The following is an 11,568-nucleotide window of genomic DNA, read 5'->3' as shown; positions in this document are numbered from 1 at the left end:
AAATTATTGGATGTTCATGCGACAACAATATTTATGAACAGCGGGGATCACCAAACGTCTGATATCACATTTGCCAACCAAAGAAAATTGTCTAACTTATTGTAAGACTACCATTATATCATGGTATGTACTACATAGGAATTGGAAGTCAAAGTCAAAAATCTTTATTCAAAATAAAGGTTATTACACTTTTTTATTGATAGTCAAAAAATCTACCACCGTTTCGGAATTTATCACCTCAGACCTGAGAAGAACCGGCGAAAGAAATTCAGCGGGATCAATTTTTTTTCCATGTCATGATAGATATAAAATATATATTTTTTATAATAATACAAAAATATTTTTGTGATTTGAAATAGCCTGGAGGCGATCATCTCATTGCCAAGGTTTGCAGTCAACTAGAAATTCATTAGTGTTGTAGCACACAAACGCTCTTTAACGATTCTTTTGAGTTTTATTATTGAATATTTATGAACGTTTTCTGGGACCCTGTTGTAAAAACGTATACATTGTTCCGAAAAAGAGGTACTAAGCCTGTGCAATCGGGTACTTGGTCTAACAAGTTTATTCTTGTTCCTAGTATTAATGTACATCAATGTTAATGTACCTACGTCACTTTTTTTGGGAAAATCATTTATGTTTTTGCGTACATAACATTGTTAAAAACAAATTGAGAAGCGAAAGTCATTATTTTAATTTCTTTAAACTTATATCTTAACGCATCTTTTGGGTCCAGGTTATAAATTGCACGAATAGACCTTTTCTGCGGTACAAAAATAGTAATAATGTCAGCTGCATTACCCCAGAGTAGGATGCCATACGACATTATACCGTGGAAATAACTAAAATATACAAGGCGAGCCGTTTCCACATCAGTCAAAAGTCTAATCTTATTTACCGCATAAGCTGCAGAGCTGAGCCTATTCGCCAATTTATTTATATGGGGGCCCTATTGGAGCTTAGAGTCTATGGTCATACCAAGGAACTTTGTTGATTCTATTACATCTAATGCTTCCCCGTTCAAAAGTATATTTGTTTTGACACTACTTTGGGAGTAGTGAATTTAATACATTTTGTGTTTTTACTATTTAACATTAGATTATTAACAATACACCAATGTACTATTTCCGAGAGAGCATTGTTCACATCGTCATACATTAAAAGACGTCTTTTTATTTTAAAAATTAAAGAAGTATCAGCAGCAAACAATACTATCTCGAGTTTATCACCTAAGAGATGTGGCAGGTCATTTTTATAAACAAGGAAGAGAAATGGACCAAGAATTGATCCTTAAGGGCCCCCACAGTAACCTGAGCCCTGGGAAATCTCTTTCCATTTACATCAACCTTCTTAATCCGATTGATTAGATCTAAGTACGAAATCAGTAGGTTGAGTGCAGTATCCCTAATTCCATAATGACGCAGCTTCTTGAACAAAGTTTCGTGTGGCACACAATCAAAGGCATTAAATAAATCACAAAATATCTCTATGGCATCCTGTGACTCCTCCCAGGCCTTGTAAATATTTTTAACAAGCTCAACGGCATCTTCAGTTGTCGAGCGACCCCTCGTAAATCCAAATTGTTTGTTGTGTAGCAAATTGTATTTGTTAAAATGTACTAGCATTTGATTTAGTTTTTCGAAAATCTTGCTCAGAGTTGGTAGTATAGAGATGGGTCTATAGTTGTTGGGGTCTGATTTATTATCTGACGTAAATATTGGTATTACTTTACTATGTTTCATGAGGTCAGGAAACAAGCCACTAAGAACGCAATTATTGATTATAGTGACAAGGTAGGGTGCGATTACATCAATTATTGAACTGACTACCTTAACAGAGATCCCACACAGATCGGCAGTTTATGTCGTTTACATTTACTGTATTAAATCTAAAACTTATAATCTAATGATTTGGCTGTATGACATACACGTTTGAATAATTTAGAGTAGGCACTAACATAATTGGTAAATGAAAATAACCGGTTGTATGATCTTTCACTATAAAGCTCATACAACCTTTGCCTACTCTTGTGAATTCCTACAGTTGGCCAGTGATTAAACTTAAGAAAATTCCTAGAATTGACTGTCTTAGGAGTTTGATAAATGATTCTGTTTTGATAAATTTAAAAAGATTGTTATTAAGTTAATTAGAATTATCATTAATTTGTAAATATGAGCTTTGCCGTGATATTACTTCTGAACTTCTCAATTCGATACAAATTGATTGGAACAAATGTCTTTTTTAAATCCTTAGCATATTTTTTTATCTGCGAATTAAATAGTACAAACATTGCTCACATAGTTTTCACGATTGAGCTGATCATCACATTGACTCGCTCTACTTCCAAAATAGAACTGCAACATAAATTATTACACCATTCACTCATTATCGTTAGTCGAATAGCTAATGGGGTAACATGAAGTCTTGTAGAATATAGTGGTCATAATAATTTGGATACCAAACTTTGTTCCTTTTTTACCAATTATAATTGAAAAGATCTGAGTGGCCTGATCTTTCCAATTTAGGAGTCATTTGACATTCTTAAAGTAGAGAATATCATAATAATATTAATAAAAGTCTTGCCTTGAAAAGAAGGTACAAGGGGGGTAAAGAAGTAAATTAAACATGTCCTTCTGTTGATCTAAGGCCTGTTCTCCTCTCGTACCCACAAGTTTGATATCACACGAAGTTTCCTGTTTCCGTTCATCGTCGAATAAAAATATCTAATTTAGTATACCTTTGCTCAGGTTTGACCCTGCAGTCTTCAGTTATCGTTCAAGTTATCTAATCACTGACCCAATTCAGCTGTGAAGGTATTGAATTTATTTGTAATAAGTAGGGGAAGAATATAAATTCACAATTGTTAGTAGTCTTTTTTATTATATAGATATTATATATAGATGGACGAGCCAGTAGGCCCTGATGGCAATTGATCGCCTAGGTTGCATCAATGGTTTATGGGTGGAGGAATCATTATATCGTCCATGTGCTACCAACCTTGGTACTAAGATGTTATGACCCTTGTGCCTGTAGTTCACTTCAAACCATTCAAACCGGAACACCACAATATTTAGTACTGCTATTTGTGGGTATGTCTAATGAGTAGGTAGTACTTACCGAGACGATCTTGCATTAAGTCTAACCAAGTAAGCAGTCAAAATATAATTTGGGTGAACTACAAAGGACATCTTCTTCACTACGTAGTACATAATAAAGTCGCTTCCCGCGGTCTGTCTGTCCGCATATGTACTCAGATATTTCTATGTCTATTTATATGTATAACAACACATGCATAATATAGTTGATGAAAACTGAAAATTTTTGAGTTTTCTAATTTGATGTCGCAATAAACATGTTTTGTGCTCATGTTGCTGTGACGTATGAGGTAAATATAATGAATATTTTCGAAGAGGTTACAGATTTAAAATGCAGCAACATAGCGGTTTGTATATAAATACATTATGTATTAATATGTTTAGTATAATTACATCCGCGCGACGCCGGTCGGATCGCTAGTATATAATAATTAGATATTCTATAACCAATTTAGTAATTTAGCATATACTAAATTTAGAAATTTCATTAAGACTAAATTGTTAAATAAATCTTATTATAATAAAAAAGAACGTCTGGATTTATTCACATATTATTGTGAAAACCAGCGTTGTAAATCTGTTTATTTGAAAAAAGCAACTATGCGAGTTTCTTCTCACTGGAGGCTACTTTCCAAAACGGTTGTAGTATTTAAATATTGTGAAGTTTACTTGATTAGAATTTATTTGAATTGATTATAGAGAGAGAGAGAGAGAGAAAAAAAGATGAGGAAGAGATAGGTAATGTACAGTCAGAATAAGAAAACCTTCGACAGTTCTCAAATTCTTTTATCAAGTCATCAACCCTTAGTACCTGTTGAAACAAAAACACTAAACTGACAACTGGATATAAAATTAAATTTACATAGTAAAGCGGTAAAGCAGATTAACGCCCATAATGAGCACACGAAAATAGATCTTAAGGTGACGAACCTTTTCTTACCCCGACTGTACAATAACTACAATAAAAACTTAATTTTGTATCATTGAACAACCGTTTACAAATGTAAGTTATGTATTAGTGAAAATGAAGTTGTATTGTATATTATATCTTTATTTAAAAAAAGAATTTACATTGACGATATTTTTTTTTACATTGTAACAATATAAAAGAAAGTGTTTTACATAAATGATACGAATAGAAAGTATAATTCGAAAATAAATGATTAAATTCATTAAAAAAATCACTTGGTATTACTATTAAGTATATCATGAAGTATATATGTATATTATATTATTGTTTATCAATAGGGCCCATAGGGTCAATAGGGCCAGGGCGATATCGCCATGGTATTGAGCTTGTATTGCGTTCATAAGAACGCAATACAAGCTTGCTCAAAAACGCTGTCTGATCTTGCACAGCTTTTAGAATCTTCTGACTAGTGATCAAAAGCCTTTCATCTATCATATATTTTGCCTGAGGATTAGATATAAATCCTACATCTTGCTTACACGGTATCCCTTCTATCGAATGTCCACTTATAGTTGAAACTAGAACAGTTGGATACATCTTTGAATAGCCGTTGTTGTAGTCAGATAACGCTTTCGCGAGCCAATCACAAGAAAGTTGATTGTCATCCAAATAAACTTCTAATTTGTGTTTTTGGTTTAGCCAGCTGTCACGATCGATGTAATTTAAACCATTGTGACGCAAAGACAGAACGCTTAAAAACTTTAAATCCATAAAAACTTTTGAATCTAACAGTTCAATTTCATTATAGGACAGATCCAAGTTCAATAGCTCGGTTAATCCCCGGAAAACACCAAACTCGATAGTTTTTATTCGATTGTGAGATAATCTTAATGTTTTCAATTGATTCACGCGATGAAATGCTGACGGACCGATGACTTGGATATCATTGAAACTCAAATCCAAACATACAATCGTATTAGGTAATTGTAAAGACGATTCATCTAATTCTTGAATAAAGTTCTTACTCATGTCTAGTTTTGTGAGATTGCGTTGGTCCGCTAATCTAATTAAATATGCATCAGTTATGTTATTGGAGCTGAGAATAAGTTCAGATAATCCTAACGCCTCATCTACAGGTATATATAAGGTTGATAAGCCATTGTTAGAGAGATCCAAGACTCCGCCTTCAGAATGAAAAGTTATCCTCAGGTTGTGGATTTCTTCGATATAATTATAAGTCACATTAAGATTTTTTATCTTGTATGTATTTGATAATGATTGATCCGGGAAATAATCCATTAAATTGTGCGATAAATCCAAGTTTTGCAAATTATGCATCAACGAGAAACTTTCGTAGTAAAGACTACTTAACGAATTGCAACTCAAATTTAAATATTTAACGTACATGAGGTCCTCTGAGTTTACGTTGAAACTCAATAGTTTATTGTTTGATAAATCCAATGAATCAAGTTGACCGATTGAATGAAAGGCATTGTATTCGATGTGGCTTATGGAGTTCTTAGATAAATCAACTTGAGTTATCAACTGGACTTCATTTTTTAATAAATTCTTTTTGAATCTATAGTAAAAATCTGTAGCATTATGAAGCAAGACAATTTGATTTTCCGATAAAATAATTCTGATAATCGATTGATTTCTAAAGTGATCCCAGTGCCTTGAGAATATTATGGGCTGAAGAATTTCTATTTTATTATTAGAGATATCGAATGTTTGCAAATGGTTAATTGTTTTCAATGATTCCATATCAATGTTTTCGATATGATTGTGACTCAAGTATAAATGTAGCAGATTCGTTAAATTGTTCATAGCGCCGTTAAGATATATAATGTTGTTGTGGTTCAGTCTCAGAACGACTAGTTTGGTTAGATTTCGGAACGACTCCTCGCTCAACTCTTTAATTAAATTATGGGACAGATCTAATTCTTGGAGACTTGTAAGAGCTTCAAATGTGTATTCAGGCACTTCTTCTATCAAATTGAAAGCCAGTGATAATTTGCGCATTTTAAATGGACGTATGTCAAATTGAAAGAGTTCTTCGATTTCAGATAGGCTATTATGGGATAGATCAATACTTTCTAAATTGATGAGGTTTCGAAATGGGCTATCGTTTATCTTTTGCATGTTACTATAAGTGAGGTATAAGTTTCTGAGGCGATGCATACTATCCAAAAATGGTAGATCAGTCCGTGGCCAATTGCCAAACATTCTCAGGGTTGTAATCATGGAAAGAAAATCAGTGTCTGCCTTGAGGTTGAAGCTGTCTGTGGCATTTCGGAGTGTGACGTCTATCTTAATGTCATAATTGGCGGCACCTGTGCAGTTATTGTCTAGCTTTATGTTCCTTATTGTTTCGATACATTCAATTCGATAGGAACATTTTTCAATTCCATGTATCTTGTCTTTCGGACAGTAGCAGAGGACAGTTGTAGATGCGATCAGTATTAGAAGTGGGATTGTAACTGAAAATATATTAAAATACAAATTACTTGCGTTTGAAAACAACAATATTTAAAAATCGATTAAGATTATAATATAATGTAATACGGTAGAACAAAACCATTTACAGATACAGTATCAGCTGCAAGATTGAGTAAATGTATAGAGTAAAGTTAAATAAATGCTAGTAAAATATTAACCAAAGTATCATAAAACATGTTCATTGATTTTTTTCCTATCAAAATTTTAACAGAATTGCAAATGTATGCAAGCATTCTTGCCACCATTCCACGCGGTCAAGATTTATACAGTAACTAGTTTTTTCTACTTTCTTATGTTAATAAAAGATTATAATTTCTTAGTCAAAAAATATGGTAATTTATAAATCACTAATTGGATGAAGTTTATCATTTTTATTTGTTACAAAATGTGTACGCGGACGTATAATGACCTGAAAGTAAGTGGGCACTACTGATGAAAAAATTAGGCTGGTAATATTAAACTTTCCTTACATCTGCGATACACGAACATCTTTGGATGAAGATATTATGTCCCCTGTGCCTATAGCTAGACAGACTCACCTCTGATCAAACTGGAACACAATAGTAAGTATTGTGTACGTTTGTTACTGGGTGGTACTTAACCAGACGGGCCTGAGCTAATAATTTCTACCAAGTTAGCCTGTACATCCATCGATAACCATACCATATCGATAGACTTGTGAAATCTAGTGTAAACTAATATCTAGATGACAATAAACATTACTAAAAAATCCACTAATGAAATATACTGGATATATATTTATATAAATCCAGCTAGTAATCTCTATTCGAGTTTTTTCAATATTGGATTCAACTATAATAATAATATAGTATTATATTATATTTAATATAATTCATAATAAAGTTGACATTAAAATCTTGTTTTTACCGTTATTACCAAAAAATATATAAAAAGTATTACCTTGCTTCATGATGTTTGCATATTAGATCTGGCTGGCTGTTTTTATTCTGAAATTATAAAAATATAAAATGTAATAAACATAGTCTTAAAATTACAGTTCTTGTTGGTAAGTTATTATTAAACTGCATTTTACTGCATTATTAATTATTCTTCCTACTTCAATTATTTTTTTTAAATCAAATACAGTTCTAAATAGGGCAAAGTAAAAAACATTTCTGACTAGTGTTATTATGATAATATTGGTTGTCGAAATTAAATAGATATTTAAAAAAATATATCATTAATTACATTACTAACATACTTATTAATTCGACTTAAATAAATAAATTATTTAAGCTACTTATTGATCTTATGTTATATCTTAACATTATCTTGTAAAGTAATTAACTTGATGTTTATATAATTGACTTGATTCATAGAGATTGAACAAGCACGTAAATATAAATTTGAGTCAACTGGTTGAATTTTCAAAAAGTTTTAGAAGAAAGCCAAAAAAAAGGTTAAACGAATAAGATTTCATTATTACAAATTAAAAAAATTAAATATAACTTTTTGTAGTTCTTACCAAAACTTTTTATACTTTTATTAAAAAAAAAACTAATAAAATGCAGGTAAAACGTTAATATAGTCTTACTTACCTAAATCCAAATGTATTTTTTAGGTATGTCTAAGTTGTACCACTGTACTACGTCGAACTCCAAAGTCCAATGTAGTGATCGTTATTAAATTTGACGCCATCAAAATATGCTGACTACCAGAAAAAGGTACGTTGGTATTTTGTCATTGAAAAATGTTAACAGATAGTACTTTATAATTTTTATTTATCTATCTATTTATTATTCACCTACAAAGTAAGTTACATAATACTAGCGACCGCCCCGGCTACGCACGGTTGTAATACTGATGCTGAATATTCTATACAATTTGTTTATTTACAAAATGACATTAGAAACCTCTACAATTATGAGTGTTTCTTTATTACATATTTCATATATTATACACAAAAAGCTTCCTCTCGAATTACTTTATCTAATAAAAAATACGCATCCAAATCCGTTGCGTAATTTTAAAGATCTACGCATACATAGGACCAGACACCGGTAAGCGACTTTGTTTTATACTACGAGTATATATATATCTACTAGTATATGTATATAACCCAGTGGTTAGAACGCGTGCATCTTAACCGATGATTACGGGTTCAAACCCAGGCAAGCACCGCTGATTCATGTGCTTAATTTGTCTTTATAATTCATCTTGTGCTCAGCGGTGAAGGAAAACATCGTGAGGAAACCTGCATGTGACAAATTTCATAGAAATTCTGCCACATGTGTATTCCACCAACCCGCATTGGAACAGCGTGGTGGAATATGTTCCAAACCTTCTCCTCAAAAGGGAGAGGAGGCCTTTAGCCCAGCAGTGGGAATTTACAGGCTGTTGTTGTTGTTGTTGTTGTTGTTTGTTGATGTCTGTATTTATAGAATAAGGTAGGCGGACAAATGAACCGCTGATGGTAAGTGGTCAATACAGCCCATAAACATTGGCTTTGTAAAAAATTCCAAGGCATCCCATACATCGACCATCCACCACCAAGTTACAATAAAAAAATCAAAATCAATATATACTTTATTCAAGTAGGCTTTTACAAGCACTTTTGAATAGTCATTTAACAATTAAGTGAAGCTACATACGTTTCGGAGAGTAGATTCTACCGAAAAGAACAGGCATAAAAGTTACTTTTTTTCAACATTTAAAAATACAGTATTGTTAGTTAAGTACAATTATGTAATTATGTATGTAATGAGTTGAGTACCCTCGTACATACCCTAATCGGAACACAAAAATCTGTTTGGCGCTAAAATTTCTGGCGAACACTTACCCAACTCACCCAAACGAATTTGCACCAAGCCTTACCACAATATATGACGATATAGTTATATTCATGAAAATAAAATTACTAATAGCGATATATATTTTACGTTAATAGACTTCAAATATTACTTGATATGAATGTATTTTAACATATAGGAGGTTTTTATAACTTTAGCAAAAATATATATACATATAATTATAGAATTGACTGGAGCAGGCAGTAAAGTTACGGACATTAATTTCTTTTAAGGCACATCTAATTAAATAACTTATCTTTGACTTCCTAGCTTTCTAGCTACACAGCTATGAGACACCTTACTTATGTTATGTTATAGTATATTTACATTACTGTAGATGTGTTATTATTATCTCATCATATATTGTGAATACTAACTGTAAATCATGGCTTTGTTTGTCATAATAATATAATGCGAAACCTTTTTCGTTTTGTATATTATTAATATTCGAAATGGCCGTCATAAACAAAACAATACTTTATTGGAAATAAATGTTATAAATTTTTCTTCCACGGCTATGATTGTCGTGTATTTTTTTCTTTTGGATACTTTAAATTATATTTTGACCAAAGTCGACATATACACCATTCCAATGGAGATAAGGAATTTGGTGTTAAAATTTACAGTTTTTTTTCCAATTTTACCTCGTTATATATAGTGAAGATACCTTAATGGAAATAATTAATAACATTAAATGCTTGAACGTATAGTTACTGTCCAAATCTTGAACGCATGGAATGGTGGCAAGAATACTAGCAGCATTTCTCCGTCGAATCTCAATTCCGATTCTCTGGCAAAACCTTAAAAGTTTCTGAAACGTTTTTGTTAATTTTTTTTTCTTTCCTTTTATCAAAGGTTTAACATAGTTAAACTTAGGAGTCATCTTACTAGTTGAATGAGAGTTTTGAGCTGTTTATAGCGATCTTGTTATGTTGGAGATGAGTCTTTAATTTTACAATTATTTTTATTCTATATGTATTACGTGGGCTACTTAATACAGCTAAATTAAGGGATAGTGGTACAGAGGTACCTCAAGAAAATATTGCTGAGAATGTATATTTGTTTACATAACCTTTCTGAAAAGACCACTTACAAGTTTATCAATATTCTAGCTTTACAAATATACGAAAATACTACGTTCTGAACACTACACTTCTTTCATTACAGCGCCGATAACACGTACAGTGGTTGAAAGATGTCAATTTAAAATGAAGTTATAGAAATTTAGTTCTTATTTCATATTGAATAATAATGATATTCGTGTATTATATTTTTTATGAAGAGATGATCTTTATGTATGCAAACCAAGCGTCCTGTCAGCGTTCATGGAGCGATATCTAATTATTTTTGGTATATTTACATTGGTTCTGTATGTATTTATATTCAGTCGAGAAATAGGTATCAATATAATAAAAAAAAAACATTTATTTGTATAATAGAAATTATTGCAGACATTTAAATAAATATTGATCACAAATACATTTTCAACCGACTTCCAAAAGAAGGAGGTTATCAATTCGTCTGTATTTTTTTTTTTTTTTTATGCTTGTTACCTCATAACTTTTCACTGGGTGGACCGATTTTGATAATTTTTTTTTGTTTGAAAGGTAGTGCTTCCCGTGGGGTCCCATTTTTTTTTCCGATGATGGTATCCATATGAAAACGACATAAGTCTTCAATTTGCATTATGTATAAGCGCGACAAATAGGTGAATAACTGAAGATCACGTTAACCAATTTTGATAATTCTTTTTTTATTTGATAATTCTTTTTTATTATAAGATATATACTTCAAGGGTAATTTGGTGAAAGTTTGGTAAGGTTCTGAGCACAGGATCCATGACAAAGTAACGGAACGGAAGGGAACGGAACGATTCTGAGGAGCACGTTAGCGATACTCAGTCGAATCTTTTATTTATAGGTTATTTGGATATTTGAGTCACCTTCCGTAATGTGGTTATGTTTATGTAATTATCATAGTCGAATATTGTAATCAACTAGATACCCACCCCGGCTTCGCACGGGTGCAATACTGATACTAAATATACTACAGAATTAGTTTATTTACGACATCACATCGCAAACTTCTAAAATTATCAGTGTTTCTTTACTATATTGTTCATGTATTATAAACACAAACCTTCCCCTTGAATCACACTATCTTTTAAAACAAACCGCATCAAAATCCGTTGCGTAGATTTAAAGATATGGGGACAGAGAAAGCGACTTTGTTTTATACTATGTAGTGATGGAAA

General features: G+C 31.9%; 1 protein-coding gene across 1 annotated transcript; it reads right to left on the bottom strand.

Moving 5' to 3' along the window:
• Window positions 1-4,323: 4,323 nt before the first annotated feature.
• On the bottom strand, window positions 4,324-6,492 carry LOC124537583 (toll-like receptor 3; the record flags this gene model as incomplete). Its single annotated transcript, XM_047114456.1, has 1 exon — window positions 4,324-6,492. A coding segment is annotated over one exon (2,166 nt), but the record flags the coding sequence as incomplete, so codon positions are not given.
• Between the last annotated feature and the right edge of the window lie 5,076 nt (window positions 6,493-11,568).

Source organism: Vanessa cardui, chromosome 18 (assembly GCF_905220365.1).
Source record: "Vanessa cardui chromosome 18, ilVanCard2.1, whole genome shotgun sequence".
NCBI classification, from domain to species: Eukaryota; Metazoa; Arthropoda; class Insecta; order Lepidoptera; family Nymphalidae; genus Vanessa; species Vanessa cardui.
This window is presented reverse-complemented; position numbering and strand designations above follow the sequence as displayed.